The sequence below is a fragment of the Marmota monax genome, unplaced genomic scaffold (genome assembly GCF_021218885.2).
Source record: "Marmota monax isolate L192 unplaced genomic scaffold, Marmota_monax_Labrador192_F-V1.1 WCK01_AAM20220418_F8-fsc00028, whole genome shotgun sequence".
NCBI classification, from domain to species: Eukaryota; Metazoa; Chordata; class Mammalia; order Rodentia; family Sciuridae; genus Marmota; species Marmota monax.
The window spans coordinates 17,600,283-17,619,811 of record NW_026694779.1 but is presented as its reverse complement, the minus strand read 5'-3'; the positions used below and the strand labels follow the sequence as shown (position 1 = coordinate 17,619,811).

At 54.1% G+C, this 19,529-nt stretch overlaps 1 protein-coding gene across 2 annotated transcripts in view; it reads right to left on the bottom strand.

Moving 5' to 3' along the window:
* The window catches only part of Suclg2 (succinate-CoA ligase GDP-forming subunit beta), a 196,251-nt gene that overhangs the window by 147,082 nt on the left and 29,640 nt on the right, over positions 1-19,529 (bottom strand). The window contains exons 1-2 of one of the 2 annotated variants that reach the window (XM_058573027.1): positions 17,977-18,123; positions 10,441-10,582 (exon numbers count right to left, since the gene is read on the bottom strand). In XM_058573027.1, the coding sequence (XP_058429010.1) occupies positions 10,441-10,582; positions 17,977-18,108 (274 nt within the window). In that variant the 5' untranslated portion in view covers positions 18,109-18,123. Of the gene's footprint in view, positions 1-10,440; positions 10,583-17,976; positions 18,124-19,529 lie in introns of those variants that run through there. The other variant, XM_046425449.2, reaches the window with a different exon arrangement.

Sequence of the window (19,529 nt, the reverse complement as noted above, 5' to 3'; positions counted from 1 at the left end):
CTGGGAGGACACAGTCCACGTTGCTGGCGTCTCTGAATTCCAGAGGTCTCCATTCCAGCTTTAGCTTCACCTTGACAGCGTCACACATCACCTTGTCAAGAGCAGCCCGTAAGGAATCCAACCCTCCTACACGTGGCCTGGCCTCCCAGTCCTTCCTTTGAAACCTCAGTGGAAGCTTCCGTGACCCCTTAACCTGATCATCCTGCATTCTTGCAGAACCAGCACCACGTGGTTGACGCCAAGGTCTGTCGCCAGCTCCTGCAATACCTGGGATCCCAGACTCACAGCTATGGCAGCCTGAGTGGCTACGTGGCTCACCAACTTCCTAGGCTCCCCTGTGCCAGCAGGATGCCCCTTGATCTCTTCTCAAAGGAATCGTTTCTTCTGTTCCTGGAGCCTGCAGTGGGTGTGGTCTTCAAATTCCTGAGAGGCCCTCAAAGTATCTTTCCTGTCGTCTGTGTGCAAAGCACTCAGCACCTCTTTAGGGGCTGCTGCTGGGAACCATTAGCCAAGTAGGTATGACAATTTCCTTGCCAGCGTACCCCATGTTGCTGACATGTTGCAGTGACATTGAATGTACGTGACCTTGCTCAAGGACCAAGGCAGATTAGGGTGTTCCCGGTGGTTTTAAGATAATCGTGTTTAGGGCGTTCCCAGTTTAGGTTCCAGGTTTAAGGTTTAAGATTATTCCTGCTGGGAATAGGGCGTATCCTGCTGCCTGAGTTCCCCTTGAGTTCTCACGGGATTTAGACAGTATATTTTGGAGATAGAAGCCCAGTGGAGTGGATTTGGGAAGAGAACGTGGATTTCCCCAGAACGTGATTGTAGACGGCTGGTATGAGTTCGGGAATAAAGAGTTGCTGTTTGAATCTACAAGCTGTGTGGTGGCTCGTGATTGTGTGCCCAGCCAGACTGCGGCATTTGTGCCGAGCCAGACTGCGGCATTCTTCAATAGGCATACCTTCCCTATCCCTAACTCTATGTACTTTTCTCACCAAACTGCAAGTTGTTAAAACCCTTTTACTTTGTTTTCTGCTCTCAGGTCTCACAGTGGAACTTGCTGAAAGCTATAGCAACATCCATGCCACTGACTGAACACTGTGCTACCTGGAAATTTATTCCACCAGACTCATCAGTCTATTGCTTTTAAATTTAGCCTCACATCGTCTAACGCACACCAGTGGCCTCTAGATGAATTCTGAATAGAGGCCACATTCCCCTCTGAAACCTCATGAGCACAGCCCACATGCCCTTCACACTCTAGCCTCCTGAGATCCCAACAGAACCACTCATTAAGCTCTGCCAAACACCCTAAAGCGTTTCCAGCTTGCGTCTCGGAACTTTCTAAACTCCTTCCACAAATCAGCTCCAAGGGCTTCTGCGCCACATGGTCAGGTGAGCCATAGTGACCAGCCCTCCTCCCTCAGTGCAGTTTGTTTTACTTACTATCACATCCCTGTGACCAAAATGTCCACAAGAACAGTGGAGAGGAGGCTTCTGGTCGCAGAGGCCTCGGTCCGTCGACGGCCCACTCCACTGCTCTGGGCCCAAGGGGAGGCGGCACATCATGGTGGACAGGCCCCTGGACGAAAGCTGCTGAGCTCAGGGTGGAGTCAGGAAGCAGAGGAAAAGGGGAAAGATGCATCTCTCAGGACACATCCTGTGACCGGCCTCTGCACCTGACCTCACCTGCTCACGGGTACCACCCAGTCAGTCCATCAAACAGGATGGACCGATAGGTCACAGCTCTCACAATCCACTCCTGTATTAACAAGAGCTTTGCGGGGACACCTCACGTCCAAACCCTGAGTCACATTTTGAGCAAGGCTGTATGGTGGCCCAGAAGGCCCAGCCTCAGGGAACACCGGGCCGTATCCCACCACCAATGGCAACAGGCAAGGCCACCCCCTGCCACGCTCCTTCCTGATTCCCCCACTTCCCACCAGGGCCCCTGGGCCTGCTGATTCCTTAGCTCCCCTCCCCTTAAGCCAGGCTCAAGGACACCACCCGATGGCCTTAAGGAAACGCCTGGCGTCCCCACAGAGAGGTCAGGGAGGGCATCTGGCTGTTCTGTGAGTTTTTCCATGAGGCACCATGCATGGAACCCACACTACAGTCCAGGCGCCAGGGACAGAGGACGAAGGGGAACAGACAGCCTGCACCACGCATGTCCCCGGGTCCCGCTCCCTGCACACAGCCCGGTCAGGAAGTCCCCTGGCCCCTGCTCGTCCTTCGCCTGAAGGCTGCATGACTTAGCAGGTAGGAGTTAAAGCGGCGTGTTCCTTCCCACAGGGCAGGGAGCCTGTTCTGACCCTTGCTAGCAAGGAGCCACTTCTGAATGTCACTCTTGGAGTGAGGAGACTCACACTTCACTGTTTGACTAGAGGCCCTGGGAGAGTAGGGGACTGATGTCAGCAGAGTCCCCTAACGACAGGGTCGACTCAGTCCCCCGCAAGCCAAGGGAGGGAGCATCTCGGCTCTCTCAGGAAAACCTCACCACCAGTCTGTCTTGGAGCCTCCCGCGTGGATGCACAGACACATCACATCTTCCTACACGAAAAGTGCTCGGGGAGCGGTCAGCCCTCAGTGGTCAGGAGAAATGGGCTCTGTGCTCGGGAATGTGGACTCCAGAGGCTAAGGGACAGCCCTGCCGCCTGCACCTAAGAGACGGGGCCCGCACCCACACTGGGCAGGAGAAACCACGGGCCATGACACCATCTACCACGCTTCCCAAGAGGCGGACACTGCTATGCTGGCTCACCCCCCAAAACCAAAGGACAGACCCTTCTGTGGAACACAGAGGAGGCTCAGAGGAGCTGAGACAGCCCAGAAGGGTGGAGCTGGGGTTCTGACCAAGAATCTCCTGGGCCCACCTTCTTAACCACCCCCCAGGCTGCCCAGGAGGCTCCACTGAACAGCTGACAGACCAGCTGGCCCAGGACAAGTGGGTGATAATGACAGTGGTAATGATCCCAGCCACCAGCTACTGAGACGTCGGGGTACACAGCCACCAACTACTGAGACGTCGGGGTACACAGCCACCAGCTACTGAGACGTCGGGGTACACAGCCACCAGCTACTGAGACGTCGGGGTACACAGCCACCAGCTACTGAGACGTCGGGGTACACAGCCCTGCTACCTCCCACGGGCACAATCTCAGTGCACAGACACACACAGCTCCCCTAGGAAGTCTCACTGAGCCCATTTTACCTATGGGGAAACCGAGGGTCTTGAAGGTCAGTGACTGCCAGGGACGGCATGGCTGGAAGTAACAAATGGAGGGCTTGAACCCCCACCATCGTCCCCACTGTGTAAGGCTGTGGAGGGAAGACCATGGACCCAGGCGGGAAGCAGCTCCAAGGGTGAGGGACGGGCGGAGGAGCCGTGCTGTGTTCAGCAGGCACGGGCCACTTACTGCACATGTAGCCCTCCCCAGGAGGACTCGGGGGAGTGTAAGAAGGGCGGGGATCCTCCTACTCAAATGCAGAAGGCTGGTGGCTTACAGAGAAGACGCAGATTCACACACAGTCTCTCTCTGTTGCTACAGGGAGCACCTGAGGCTCTGTGGTCTGACATCTGCATATCAGACCGTTCGGATATCCACATCTTCCCTCTTCCCATCAGCGGTGACCCTTACGTTAATTCAAGCCCAAGACCCCAGAAGGAAAAGAAATCTTCTGGTACTTGGTTCACAAGTAATTTGAGCAAACACACTCCCCAATCCTGTAGTCTGTTCCACACTGAATGGAAGAGAAAACATACACATCGAGTGAGCTTGTTGCTCATCTGATTCTCACCCTCAGGTAGATCAAGCCATACGATCTTTTCTGACCTCGTAAACTCATCTCCTGACTTTTTTGCAGACAACCTAGGAACCTCAAGTGCAGCCCTGGCCCTAAGAGGGTCTGGTAAGCACTGCCACCTGAGGACCGAGGAGAATCCCAACAACATAAACCCTCAGGTGATGCTTATGCTGCTGCAGGACAAAGACGGTTTGATTTTCACTTTCTTTCAAAATCATGCAACTTTGACTTCATATGCCGTCATCTTCCTAGAAAAGATCACCTGGCGTATGGGAGTAATTGTATATTCAGTACCAAGTCATCCGACAAGCTGAACAATAAACGTGGCTCGCCACGCGCCTACTGCAGGAGCACTGGAAAGTTTTACTTCTACCTGCTACTGATGTTTTTAATAGCTGTTATATTCTCCACGAAGGCTCAAAACACTGGTTCTGACATTTACAGGAAGGGATGTGGTGAGTTCCTCACCTGCACATGCCACCTTTTGGCTAAGCCAAATCACCCGGGAAGGCTGTGTTAGGACTCCCAGCGTCACAGCCAAGTGAGCTGTGGCTTGGGGTGGCCACACCAGAGCTGGGTAAGCGCACGTGACGACACAGCCTGTGCTCACTCCACACCTGCAAGCAACGACGGGCTTTCTTGAGGCTCTAAAGGCCCACCGCGGAAGAGACCGTGATCACCAAACCCACTTCCTCTTCCTAAGCAGAGACTGAAGCCCCTCCTCCAACCTTGCAGCTGCCATCATGAGCAACGGCGGCCAACAGACTGAGCTGCAGTAACGTGGTCCCTCTAGGTCGCCCCCTGCACGTGGATGGAAGGCGTGTGTCCTCCGGGGGCCCCTAAGCGAGGACGGAAGGCATGGTCCTGCGAGGCCCCTCTGCGTGGCTGGAGGCCTGCGTCCTCAGGGTCCCCTGTGCGTGGCTGGAGGCCTGCGTCCTCAGGGTCCCTTGTGCGTGGCTGGAGGCCTGCGTGGGGGCGGTGGGGGCCTGTGCAGGGCTGGGGGACAGGGGTCCACGTGTGGCTGGAAGGCTGGCAGAGGCACACTTCTCAGCTCCTCTTTGGGAGCCAATGCTGAGTGAAATGGTGCAAGCAGCATGATCCCTAAGTAGGCCAAGAACAGCCCGCAGGACTCCTCTGTGAGCGCGAAGCACCTCTATTACATGGGCCACTGAGAATCGAGAATCGGCCAGGGTGTGTGTTATGGAAGCTAGCTGTGCCAATGCAGAGCAAAAGAGCAACACCAAAAAAGTCACGACAGGAAACCCACAAGTATAAGTGGGCTTCGATGGGTAACCCTCATGTTACAATGTAGAATTTAAAAAAAAAAATCTAAAAGCTGTATGCCTAATGCTTTTCCAAATTTATAAAGAAACTCATTCCACTTTAATCATACTATTTAAATATGTACCCAGAAGTTAATATTGCCTAAAAAAGTGAATGAATGAATAAAGAGTGGAGGTTACAAGCCGTGAGCTATCGTGGCTCAGAAGGAGAGCAGAACACATCCCTGTGCTGCTACAGCACCCGCCTGAAGATGAGCCACTGCCTCTCAGGGCGCTGGTCCCTGGTGTCCAAGGGAAGTGAGAGGAAGCTGTGTCCACCCAGCCTGCCCATCCACTGTGGTCGGGTCCCTCACTCCACAGCTCTCTGGCTGCTCCTATTCAGGCACATGAGCAGGCAATTAATGACAAGACATCCTCACTCAGCACTCAGAAACATGGAAGGAGAAGACCAAGAACCCCATCTACACGCACAGACTCAGGAAAATAAAAAAGATGACTTTAGAAAAAGAGGCCCTCCTCGGGGTGGGATTGTGGCTCCGTGGCAGAGCACTTGCCTTGCACGCGTGAGGTGCTGGGTTCCAACCTCAGCACCACATTAAAATTAATAAATAGATAAAGTGAAGGCATAGCGTCCATCTACAACTAAAATTGTGTGTGTGTGTGTGTGTGTGTGTAAAGGGGGCTCTCCGTGCAAATACACATACAGTAGGAAATGTGATAAAAGCCACAACTTGTGGAGTGGAATCCTCTTCATAAATGCAGTTCAGGCAAACCGCTAAGTTCAACTCAGGCACCCCCTTAAGGGGCATCGTGAGTACACACTGGCAAGGGGAGGTCTCCTGATCACAGTAATGGATGGTGGGCCACCTGCTGTGTCTGGGGACCTGTGACAGACACTCCATCTGCATGAGCGGGGACGCTGAGTTCAATCAGCAGAAAGCTCGCCGTCCAAGAAGGTAGGAGAACCAGGCTCAGAAAACAGGAAAGAGCCAAAGGGACCCACAGCGGGCACAGTCACCTCTCACCCAGGGTGGACACTACTTCAGCCTCTGAGAGGTCACGCCTGCCATCCATGAGCAGTGTCTCTGCATTACCCATTCCAGACGGCAACAGGCCACTGGTGTGCTAGGAAAATGCAGGTCTAATTCACAGAAACCAGCAACATCGTGGCCTGACACTGAAGGACAAAAAGGAACATCATCTCAACACAAAGGACGAAAGATTTTTCTGCAAGATCCTAGCCACATTAACGTGACAGACAAAGCCTCATCTATCAAGACATTCAGTTGCCGGCCGTGTTCACAGTACTGTCAGTCATCAGCCATGGACGGCAGGTCCTCGATGGTGCAGCCGATCCACCAGGCTGGGGGACCTGACTATGCAAAATAAAAAGAGTAAGTTATCATATTGACGAATTGCAACGTGTTGGAGCTGAAAGCAATCCAAGCTAGCCACGTTCGATAAAACTCCTTATCTGCGTTTTAGGGTGCATGTCATTAGCTCAAAGAAGATTAATTTCTCCATTCATATTTCAATTTTCTTTTATGGCAAAAACATAAAACCGTGGAGATTTTGAAATACTCTTTTCTTGCTTAATCAAATGTTGGGAGCCTCCTGTCCACATGGAGGGAAGAATTAATTAAGTCATAGAGACTCCAAAAACTGAGAGGTCGAGGTAAGTTTCACGATGCTGGCATGCAAATCCTCTTTGAAGACAGGCTCTCGTGGAGAGTTAGAAATGACCCTTTGCTCGTCTGTGATGAGGACTGAAAGGCAACAAGAAGATCACACGCTCACACAGTAGGTGCGCTGTAATTAGCCGCCAGTGGTATTCATTAATTTTCATCTGAAGGTTCCCTATGAACTGCTACAGAAATGGACACCATCCACCCACTGAGATCTTAATTCACCAAGCCAGATTCACTCTCAATCAGACATAAGTCCATTTTCCACACAAGAAAATGAGGCTCCCGCGCGATGTCTTATTGTTATCCATTGCGTTTCAGGAAAAAATGCTGTGTGCTGCCCTTTTTAAACAAATGTTCACGTTAACGAGCTCTGCACGACCCACAGCAAACGGCTCTGCTGCCCAGAGAGGCAACAAAACGGATCATTAAGAAAATATCTGCAGATCATGGTTTCTATAAATGGCACCTTAGAACCTGCCACACCCAGTGCTAATCGAATCTTCTAATTTTATTAATACACATTCTCCACCTGAAAAATGCTGAGCCACACAAAACAGTCCCCTAAGAATATCATCATCAAGTCAGCAACAAGGAAAAGAGATGGGAGGACACCAAATCTAATCTGGCTGGTCCCAGTCCCAGCTCTGTTGGTTACAGCTCTGCAACTTGGCAAGTTTTTAACCTCATCTTGCTGATTCCTCACCTACCAAACAGCAGTGCTGCCCCAACAAAGGCAGAAGGTGGCAGGTGAGTGGACGAGAAGCCACACAGACGATCTGGAGATGCCCCGGGGGGGGGAAGATGGAGAGAAGAGGAAGGGGAGGTTCAGGGAAACCAAGAGGTGACGAGGTCCACTGGGGCCAGGGGAGGCAGGGACAGACAGCCAATGGCTGGCCAGGAACATGGGTTCCGACAAAAGACCTGCAGCAACCCACACAGAGCACAGTGGATATTATCAACACTCATCCTCAAGTACTTTACAAAATGTCATTTTACAACAAAGTACATCCAAAAAGCAAAGTAAAAGGAAAATCAAATACGTTTCAGTCATTTATAAACCTCTGCAATTAAATTACGAACTCTCCAACACGTGATTGACAGGACACGGATCATCAGATGTCTCTAATCTGGGAATCTGCCTCAGGACAGTAGTCAACCGCCTAGAAGTAGATGCCCCTGGTGAGGACAGCAATGAAAACTTAGGCAAGACTCGCTGCGTGCCTCATGCACGGGTATTCTCCGCACTTTGCTGTTCTGACATCATGTGACTGGTGGAAACCATGATCCTAGGACGAGCAGGAAGAGGGTGTGAGATCCACCCTGCAATCTCCTTGGTACACTCCTCTGCACTTCTGGTCGATCTCATCCTGACACTGAACTTCTGCCAGAACACTTCTGCACAAACACTGAAGTTCTGCCACATTCTTCTCGCTGCCTCTCTCCAGGCAGTTGTGGTAGGCACACACTTCCTTTGTGTTTCCTGGTGCACTTCCGACCTGCTGGAACTGGTCTCTCAGCTCGTCTTCCAGGCTGGGAACTCCCTCTCAACCCAAAACCTATCCAACAACGGAGACCAGAAGAGACCTGGGGCTAACACAGCCGCTGAGTTCAAAGGTTCACTCATTCAAAGGAGGTGCTGGGATTAGCTCCCCCCTCCCTGTCCAGCCCTGAGCAGGGTCACTGCGAGGCCCTGGGCCAGCCACAGGCCCTCTGGGACACCAGGTGTGCAGGGTGAGGGTGCACACCTGCAGTGTTCCGGATCTTGAAACCACACCTCAAGAACCAAGTGAGGTTTCCTGGAAGTTTCCCTGTTTGAGTTTAACCACCTGGACCGTCAGTTCCCCTGGCCCACAGGTACACCACACTGCCAACTCCTCCAGAGCAAACACAACGTGAAAAGCACGGCCTACGTCCCCAACCATGAGGTGATGTCACTCTAAGACAAGCCCATGATGAGGCGGCTGATCAGTTCATGAGCCCTTATCCCCATGAAAATCTGCAACAGGTCATCTCAGCTGTGAGGCACCTAAGCCAACCGGGCTGCGGGAGCCAGGAGGGGCTTCTAAAGTCCCTTAGAAGTGACCCTGAGGCCCGGAGTACGAGCACCTCACCACCTTTAATAAGGGGAGAATGAGGACTAAAGGCCAGCCTGAACTTCACACCGCTTTGCCCCCATTTCCCCATCCCCAAACCACAGGGAGACCAAACAGAAGGACCCTTCCTGTAGGCACGTGTCCTGCACAGGCCGGGGCTAAGGTCACCGCAGTTCTTCACCGCAAAGACTAAACTTAGTTTTGAAACTGAAACCAGTCTTCATTTCCTAAGGTACAAGTTGCTCCCCATTTCTGCATTAGCATCTAAAAACTACCAGTGACTGTCTAGAACATTCTAGAGGGAGGGCTCCCCTGTCTTCCGCAGCTAGTCCCAGAGCTGACGGGGCCCTTGTCTAGGCAGGGGACCACACACTCTTCAGCTGACAAGCCGCAGGAGAGAAAAGAAGCGCACTGCCTGGCTGGGCAGTGCCTCAGCACCAACCCTGCAGGAGGGCAGACGGCCGGAGCCGACCTCAGGCCTGTTCGCACAAACCCACCAGGCGCAGGACCTCCTCTGCTTCTGGCAGGGAACAGGCAAAGAAAGCACATGGCCCCTTCCACATCCAGACCCGCCCTGGCCAAAGGGCAGGCACTGTCCACACACCACCACCCAGGGGCAGCGAGAGGCAGGGGCCAGACTGGTGAAGACGACAGGTGGAAACACAAAGGCCCTCCTCTGTAGTGCTGAGGATGGAAGCAGGGGCGCCCCCGCTGACTGCTCCCCCGGAACCTTAGTCTCCCCAAGTTGCCCAGGCTGGCCTTGGACCTACCATCCTCCTCCCTCAGCCTCCCGAGTCGCTGGGATTTCGGGTGTGAACCACTGCATCCCTCCCCGCTGATAACGTCGTAATTCCAGTTGACATGTTGAAACAGCTGCTATTTGGAAATACCGGGGTGAATAAAATGTGTTATTAAAGTCAGCTTCACCCATTTCTTGTTGCTTCTTTCAAAATGACCACTGGAAGCTTAAAACGTAGCCCTGTGGCGCACACATTCTACAGTGGTAATCTAGACAGACAATAAGAATCTGATCTGCTACCAGACGGTCACTGAGCAGCAATGGGCAGACCTGGCTCTGGATGTCACAGTCCACACCTAGAACTGGTTAGACCTCCACCACCACAAGTGCGGCCGCCCAGAGACGCAGGCCAGTGCTGGGGAGGAACACGATGGCCGGTCCACGTGCTGTAAAGCAGAGGCAGAGATGGAAGCTGACCCTTACACAAAGGGACAGAGTGTAGGGGAGGCAGAGGTGCCGCCAGGGTCTGCACCCCGCTCTTCCCAGCTCATGCAGGGGAGGCCTGGAGGGGCCAGCCGCTGTCCTGACCCACCTGCAGTGGGCTTCTCCACGCCCTTCAGCCCTGCTTCTCCCAGCCACGGAGCCACAGTGGGACACCAGGGAGGGGTGCAGACAGCTCCAGGAAGGGACGCCCATGTCAAGTTCAGAGTCACCATTCCCAATGAGCGCTTCCGCCCTCAAAGAGCCCCTGCACCTGTGTCTGACCACGCAGTCACAGCCCAGCCACCACCCTGAGCTCCACCCGAGCGAGTGCACGCAGCCCCAGGGCTCACTCAGCCTCTTGGCCGCCTCCAGGGCTTCGCTCGCGGTGCTGGCCACGAAGAACCTCTGAACGCGCACCCCGTTGTCCGACATCAGCTTCTTGCTCTGGTACTCCTGCAGGTTCAGCCACCGTCTGCCGGTCACAGGAGGCACCTGGGGACACGGAGGACAGAGGTGAGGAGGCTGCACACAGTGGGAAACCCTCAGCCAGCCCTCCCCTGCCCTTGGCAGGCAGCACGCGACCAGTTTACAGACAAAGAAAAACAAACCTACTGACATTCCTCATGAGTAAGTACTATTTTAACCAAACACACACACACACACACACACACACACACCATGAATGCAAATTTCAAATGGCGACAGGGAGTGAGGGCTGCGTGCCAGGCACCAGAAGGTGTCAGGACAAACTTCCTGGTCCCCACGCGGCACTATGATCACGTGAGGCTCTGGACGGGGGCCTGGGACCTGCACACTGCCCACACCTGGATCCCTGGGTCTGCAGGGCATCGACACACGGGACCATACCCTTTCAAGGCCTCTAGAATGTTCTTAGAATGTCGTTTTCCTTGGAATCCTCCCAGCCAGGATGCACTCATGAGTTCTTTTAGACAAGGGGACCCAGAGAGGCCCTAGAACCTCAGGACTAGCCTGGTCCACTGAGGGGCAGAGGGTGTCTCCAACTGCTGCACCTTCGGTGCTACGGCCTGGACCTGGAAGGTTCCCCAGGACTCGCCTGTCAGACAGTGCAGCCACGTTCAGAGGTGGGGCGGTGGTGCCACGAGAGCCCTGGCTGCATCCGTGGGTCACCTGCTGGACAGACTGATGATCTGAATGAACAGGCAGGAGGGGTGTGAGTGGGGGAAGCAGTCACTGGGGCGTGCTGGGCACCGTTCCTCCACCAGCCCCTTCCACCATGATGTGCTGCTCACTGAGGCCCAGAGCTGTGGACTCGGCCAACCACGGACTGAACCTCTGAAACCACAAACCAAAGTAAACTTTTCCTTCTCTAAGCTGCTCTTACAGAGGGTATTTTGATCACAGCTCCATGAAGCTGACCAACACACTTAGGAAGACTGCCAAGGTGCTTGGCACGTGGGGAATATTAAGAAGACACCAGCCGGATGCCCAATGAACAGAGCCTGCCTTTTGTCCCCGGTGCTAACAACCTTTCATCCCCAGGAACTGGTGCCGCCAAAATAGAAGAGTAATTAGTCCTTAAGATCTGAAAAAGAAATGTGAAAAACAATACATACGAATGATGCACACTTGTAAAAAAAGTTCAAATTTGACACGATCAAACGATCGATCAAACCTATAGACAGCTCTTCCGCTCTCACAAATACTAGAAATGATGTTTTCCACGCTGAAGTTGACTGCAGTTCTTCTCTAGAGTAACATTGGGGTAAACATTATCTGCCAGACAAGCAAGGCTACGTCATTTGCCAACGTTATTTCTTAACTGTAGGTTAGTGGTTACTCTTACTTCTCAATCTCAAGCCTTGGTGAAACAATCATGATTAGGAAAGCACAAGACTTCCTATATGAACATATCCACAGGCTTAGGCGTCTCAGTGGCATGCCACCTAACATCCCAAGAAAAACACAAGTTTGAGGCATTTAATAAGAGCCCTCTAATGAAAGAAAGCACTAATGTTACCCATGTGCCATTATCTGGGCCCAGTCTTAAAAGGCAAATGGGAAGGATCAATAGATTAAGTCTATGTTGACATACCAATTTGAAGCCATTAAGCAAAGAAGAAGAAAGCACAGTTTGAAAAGCACATTTGAGGAGAATAAAAACAGCCACCGTGTGGCCGTGGTCAATTCCTTTTCATTAGAACACTGGCCGTATTAATTTTAGATACGTTAATGCAATCTGCTGCAAACTAATTGCAATTGATCGGGAGCCCAGCTTCAGAGACACATGATACATATTGACTGCTCCCACACTGGCTTAAATGAGAGCCGGCTTCGAGTGCGCCGCTCTTAACTGAAAACCAAGACAGTGCCCACAGGTCCACAGCCAGGGCCCACGCCCCGCCCATCACTCCTCAGAGCAAGTGAGACTAACCACCAACTCGTGCTCAGTGGAAAACCTGGAGCCCGTCACCAACCTGGCCTGGACTCCACCAAGCCATCTCCACTTACTGAGGCTCGGTGCTACGTCCAGAGGGAGCAACCCAGGTTTACTTCTGCATCTTCAGGGGCAGGAGGCGAGAAGAAACTCACCAAGCAAACGGATGGGTACAGCGTGGGGGAGAAGAACCGTTAACTGATGAACGCTGACGTGAACCTGAACGGCTACTAACGAAGCATTTATATATCCTGCACGTTAGAGTAAGCTTCCCGCGCTGTAGTGGGTCACACGCTCATGAGAGGTGACATGGTTTCTCTGCTTCCTGTAGCTGTCATTCCCAGCCTCCCTCCTCCTGGGCACTGCCTTCGCTGAAGCCCGCTGAGGCGTGGTGGGGAGTCCCAGCCGGGAAGCTGGCATTACTCGGGCCACACCCAGTCTCTGTCTTCCCATCCTGGCACCTTCCCCGTCTCCACCAGGGTGTGCAGAGCCTCAAAGAGGCAGAGGGTCCAGCAGAGGACATAGCCCAGGCACCCACAAACGTGCAGAGCCAGGCTCTCTGAAGAGGGAGCCTGGGAGACGGTTCCTTTGGAGCCCTGGTCTTTGTGAGAGCGTTACGTAATCACGGGTCTCTGTACAGCCTGGTCTCCACACTCCTTTAAACAGTCACATCTCCACACTGGGTTTGAATTGCAGCTCTTAGGAGAGTAAGCTCACAGCCATCTTGAGAAACTGCTGCCTGTGACAAAGGCCACCTCCCAATGTCACTGGCAGATGCTGCTCTGTCTTTGTGACAAACAGATAAATGGCTTATCGCAAGATTCCGGCTCAAGGTCCCTGGTCATGTGGGCCAAGACCCCAAGCCCAGCATGCCGTAATGGTTAAGGAAGGACGTCAGATTTCCTACAGAAGCCCTGCGTAACAGCAGCGGGGCCCAGAACCCCAGAGCAACAGCTCATCAGGGTCCGCTGGCCCGATGACCCCGAGTTCTCCCACCCTCCCAGTGGTGCCTGCTCCCTCCTGAAGATCGTGAGTCCCCAACATAGCCTCTGTGGATGTTCGCCCCTGGGCTTTGGGGGTCCCACCCCCCCCCTCCTGCACTGGACTTGGGACAAGGGACCATCTTAAAAACGGCACCGTTCTCCAGCCAGCCCTCTGGACCAGCGTGGCCACCTTGCTAGATCTCAGCTTGGAGGGAAGGGAAGCACACACCCACAGATCCGAGGGCCTGTGGGAGCCGGGAGCAGAGGCAGCAGAGGCTTGGGGACTGAGGGGCCCAGAGAGAGTGGAGATGAAAAGACAATGCCTAAGCCGGCAGAGTCCACAGGACTCGAAGCACAGGATGCAATGGCTGCTCGGGAACAGGCCATCACCAAGGCACCAAGGCACCGTCCCCCACCCCGCGGCTGTGAAATTAGAGGCCTGCAGGGGACAGAAATAGCACCATGGAGGGCGGGAACCAGTGGGGTACAGAGGCAGTGTGGGCACCCCCCGGAGGACCTGGCCCCCTCCACCTCCAGGCCCTCCCACTGCCCTCACCCCCTCTGCAGAACCAGGGCCTCGCTCCGGAAGGTGGCCCAGAGGAGCCTGGCCAAGGGCCCACGAGGGGGCAGGGACCAGGGAATGGGGGACACAAGCTGGGTGCACTATCCCGCCAGAAGGAAGAGGGTGCTTCAGGAGGGCTGGAGGACCACGCTGGCACTGTCAGGGCCCACAAACAGCTTTGCACACGTGCCCACCCACACCAAGCACCCACTCCCCAGAAGGACCAGTGGCCGGCATGAAAACTCCAACACCCAGCCCTGCACCCTGGGAGCGGCCCTTCAGGGAGACACTCTTCAGGACAGGGGCCAACTCTGGAGATGGACTCATTTATTATCTGTGCAATGAAAATCAATCTACCTACACACAGGCCTCGGAGGAAGTTATCAAGCCAGGCAGAGAACTGTGCCCCCGTCTATCTCAACCTGCCTGCACGCAGGGCTGTGCCCTCCCCTAAGGTGGCCTGGGTCCTGGGGCAGGTTGGAGGGAGGCGGGGGCAGAGACCTGTGCGGTTACAGAGACGCCACCTCGCCCGAAGCTCCTGCTGCTGGCTGTGAAGAGGCTGGTAAACCTCATCTCCAGCTCTCGACGGCAGCACCGGACTGGAATACAAACAGGGAACCCAGCTGTAAACCCAGAGGGACAGGCCCTTCCCTCCCCCTGCAGGCCTGGGGCAGAAGGCACATGGGCCACGGCAGGCCAAGAGCCACACACTGAGCATCTCAGGACTCACCAATGGCACCCCGTGTGCCAGGAAGACCCACAGCTCTACCTGGGTCACACTATCTGGGAGATACCAGCCTTCAAGCAGACGTCATTGTCAACAAAAAGACAGCCACCGCTCAACCTGTACCAATGAGTGCCGTCAAATAAAAGCCCAGTGGCTCAAAGTGAGCCCTGACGGAGGCCGTCGTGCAGGAGAGCGGGAACCCTGACGGGCGGAGGCAGAGGGCTGAATGTGTTCCTGCCAGCCTGACCGCTTCTCTCAGCACGAAAACACCTGGCAGAGCGGAAAGCCAAGTCCGCCCTCAGAAGCCTGTCCGTGAAAGTAAGGTCAGAGGGAGGAGGACGGGAGGAAGGGGCCCCTTTGAAAATGAATCCACCTTTCATCTAACTGCAAAGCTCCTGACCACTCTCCACCTAGGTTGCCCCACTTTGCACACTACAAAGAAATTCATTAACCAACTAATTAGCCCTGGGCAAAGTTCTCAAACTCCAACAGAGGAACAGAGGGGTCCCCCCCACTTAGGATGAGAGAAAGCGAAGGACACCCCGGGGCCAGTGCTCCTGGGTTGGTGTGAGGATTAAAGGAGCTAACACTCGCACATCCATGGGAGGGTGCCCAAGATAAGCTCCTAACTCTTATTTTTAATGCAAAAACATAATGGAGGAGGAAACGTGTAAGAAGTAGACACCGGCAATCACTAGAATAAAAAACTGTAGGTGATCGCTCAAGTGATAAAAAGAAGAGTGCCCACGGGGCCTGCTGTTCGTTTTAAACGCATTTGGAGAGGTATTTTTAAACTCTAACTGTGGAATCTTTACACTTGAATCACTCAACAATCACGGAGAGAGAACCGCAATTTACAATAGGAAGAACCAGAAAATCTCACCCTCCTTAGCATCATAAACGCGCCCCTGAGCCGAGTGAACTCTCATCTCACTAGAGCCAGGAGTGTCCTTCTCACAGGGGAAGCAGGAAAGTCGGGGAGACCCACGGCCACTGTGCTGCTTACGTGAGCGTCAGGACTAGAATCCAAGGCCCCGGGCCTGAAACTCCTGCTATGACAAGTGATGTCTCTTCTCTGAGAATCCTGGAAGCCACGGTGCCATCTCTGACCCCAGTATGCTCCTTTCCATTCTATAGCGTGGAAAACAGAGCAGATCGCAAATCAGGGGCAGCAGTCGGGACGCCAGGGCATCTGGAAGGGCCTCGAGGGGTGCGAGGTTTAACCAGGGGAGGTGACCACAGAAGGAACAGACCTCCGGTTTCCTGGTCGGAGAACCAAACTGGAGCTCCTCTCTGCAGAAAACCAGACCAGGGTCAGACCCGCAGCCCGGGCCATTTTCCCTCTATTGACAGAGCATTCGTGACAACACCAGGTCAGCGTCTGTCCTACCAGAGAAGGACCCAAAGCTGAGCTCTGGATTCAGACCACTCAGAAACCGGATCAGAACAGGATTTTTAGATCTCGTTCTTCTCAGGGTGCCCTTCACCAAGTCTTACACTTTTTAAACCAAATCAAACACTAGTGCTCATTTTTGAGTGCCGCAAAGTTCCAGAAACTGAACAATACACTTGCCCTCGATTCTCCCAACAGAGGACAACGTTGGCAGCAGCCATTTCACAGACGAGCTCATGAAGGCTCCAAGAAGCTACGTGCCTGCTCGGGGCGAGGGGCTGGCTGGAGGGAGAGCCAGATCTCAAACCCAGGTGGGTGGACGGCAGAGCCCGTGTCCATCAGCAAGACTGGCAGGAGTTGCCTGCCATGCACGAACGTGGGAGACCACGGCCACTGAGCCCCTCTGTCCTGAGCCACGAGAGCCCCCAGCAGGCGGAGGAGGCTCTGTGTGTGGATTTCACTGTGGGAAGGACAGAGCAGGACAGACCCGCAGCCCAGACCATTTGTGCTGCATTTACAGAGCATTTGTGATGACCCCAGGTCCCTCGGTCTAAGACCCCAGCAGCAAGGGGTCAGCGTCTGCGTCACACCATGATGACAAACAAGAGACTGGGGACGGGAGCAGGGAGCTCAGGAAAGAGCGTGCCGGAGGAGCTTCACCAGGTCAAGGAATTAATACTCTCCAAGACGCTGCCTGGTTCTTTTTATCCTGGGCTTAGCAGGAAAGCAGCACTTTTTTAAGCAGCAGAGAAACATAAAGCCCTTTGTAGTACAGCAGGCGCCCAAAGCAGAACTCACTCCTAAGTCCAAGCTGCTCCTCTGCCAGCAGCAAGAAGCGTTCCGGAAACGCACAGCGGTCAAAGCACTGACCCGTGAGCGCAGAGCAGGCACAGGTGCACGACGTCCCACACTGGCACTCCGGTCCCCTGCCCGGGCAGGCCAGCAGAGCACGTGGTGGAGGAAGGGCACCTTGAGGTCACAGCGGTGCAGAAGTGGGCCAGGTCTCACTCCAATGAAGAAGTTAAATTAAGGTGTGTCGGCACAGGCTGGCTTTTAACCCTGCCCCAAAACCTAGGTTGAAGTTTAATCCCTGCTGTGAGGTATTAAGAGGCAGGACCAGGAGGAACCTCTAGGAAGAGATTAATTATTGAAAGGACTAATCCACTCACGGATTGCTGGACTCACAGGTCACCTCGAGCGGGTCTGCTATGAGAGGCAGTTTGTCATTTGGAGGCTCCTGAAGCCCTGAACACCTCAGGCCTCTGCAGAGTCTCCACCAGCAAGAAGGCCCCCACCAGCAGGATGCAGCCCCCAGCCTTGAACTTCCCATTCCCACAATAAGAAGTGAACTGTTTTGCTTTATTCACTACCTAGTAGCAGGTATTCTATTATGGCAACGCAAGACTGACCAAGACAAACTCCTCCCTGGGAACGGGCAGAAGCATCCCACTGTGCACCTCCAGCAGGGTGGCTGCTGGCCTGACAGACGGGTCTGTCAACAGCACAGTCAAGTTCCTTACAGCCAAAACCTTCCTCCCAGAGGGGGAGGCAGAGAAGAAAGGCAAGAACGTGCAAATGACAAGTGTACCCACAGGCCCGGGCTGTGAAGGACACACACACAGGTGACAAACTGTGCAGTCCAACTTCAGATGGAGGTCACCTCCGAGGAAATGGCATCCACAGACACCAGGGGGCAGATGCTGAAGAAACCCGAGAGAGGCAGAGCACAGGAACTAGGTGCCGAGTTGAGCCGGAAAGGCAACTTGACCCCATGGACACGGGACGGCCACAGCCCTGGTGACAACCTTATCCACTCCGAGTGAAGCAGGGGCGTGAGAATAAGCAGAATCAGATTCTGGAAAAGTCACAGCCTGGTGTCCAGAGGACAGCCCCCAAGGAGAGAGAACCGGTCCCACCAGACCCGGGTCAGCAAGCATTCTCTATGAAGGGCGAGTTGAAGTGCTCACCACGGGGGCCAGCTGCTCTCGGCCGCAGCTAGTGGACTCTGCCTCTGAGCCCACAGGGGGCACGTCACACGTGAGCCAGCGGCCAGGGCCACAGTCCAGGAAGGCCTCAGCTGCTGACGCAGGGCCGGGGAGTTAAGACCATGACCCCGTCCAGACCCGGGGAAGGGCAGTGGCAACAGGCGGGCTGAGGGATTCCAGGCGATGACGCACACCTCGCCGTGAATTAGCTGCAGGTTGATGGGGAAAAACCTAGCACTCGACACACATTTGCCAACGCTGGCTCAGAGGACGTGATGAGTTGTATGAACCCGCTGGTCTGAAGAAGGCATTTCTGTAGAACAAGGCCTCGGGTGTTTGCCCAAACTGGCCTTGTACTCCACCGAATCATCGACATCCAGCACATCGTTCCAGCACACCAGAGCGGCATCCGTGGGACACTGCAGAAGGGTCCCAAGGAAAGCCCCAGGGCAGAGGGATCGCCAAAGAAAGGCACAGGGGCATGGAGCAGGACTGGAAATCACACGGGCCCTCCCCGCACAGATGTCCAGCCTCCAGACTCTCCCCGGGGCCCGGGCTGGGAGCTGAGCCCTCCACCCCACTCAGCAGACTCCAGCCCCCTCTGGGCTCCCTCAAGGCCCAGCAGGAGAGGCCTCAGCAGCACACACTCAGCAAGAGTCTGAAGCTCTGTAAGTAAGAGAAAGTGCCCCTGCCCCTCAGGAAGGCCAAGGGCCTAGGAGGCACACACACCCTGCAGGAGGGCACAGGACTCCGTGGGAAAACCACTCCAGAATTGACCGTTCCACGCTCTTCAAAAGAAGCGCTGGAACAGATTCCAACTGAACTGCCCTGTTCCTGTTCTTTGTAAGGAAAGTGAAGCCTTTCATCATGAACCCTAAGGACAGAATGAGAGAAAATCATTTGAACTGTGGACTCCAGTGGTTCTATTACACAGAAAGACAAAATACCGAGGGCCAAGGACATTAAGCAGAGAAAGCGATGAATTTCCTCTCTTTGGAAGACCACTAGAATAAGAGGATATTTACGTTAATGCCACACGCATTTAGTGAGCACCACCGTGCGGTATAAACGATTCAAACGCGGTTTTTGTAGGAAGGCATCAAACGAAACGTCCACACACTTGACAGGCCTTTCCCAGACTAATTAGTATGCTGAGTGGCTGACAGACTGAGATGGATGGCCAAGTCCAGCCGTCCAGCTAGAGGCAAGGATGAAAACCACAGGGCCTGGGGGCCAGGCCCCCAGGCTGAAGGACAGACAGCACTGATCCTCGGCCTCCTGTCCCCAAACAGCCTCTTGATTTCACTTTGACCCCTTCATCCTGAATTCCGAACCTCTGCATCCTCATCACACACTCAGCAAGAGGGGGAACG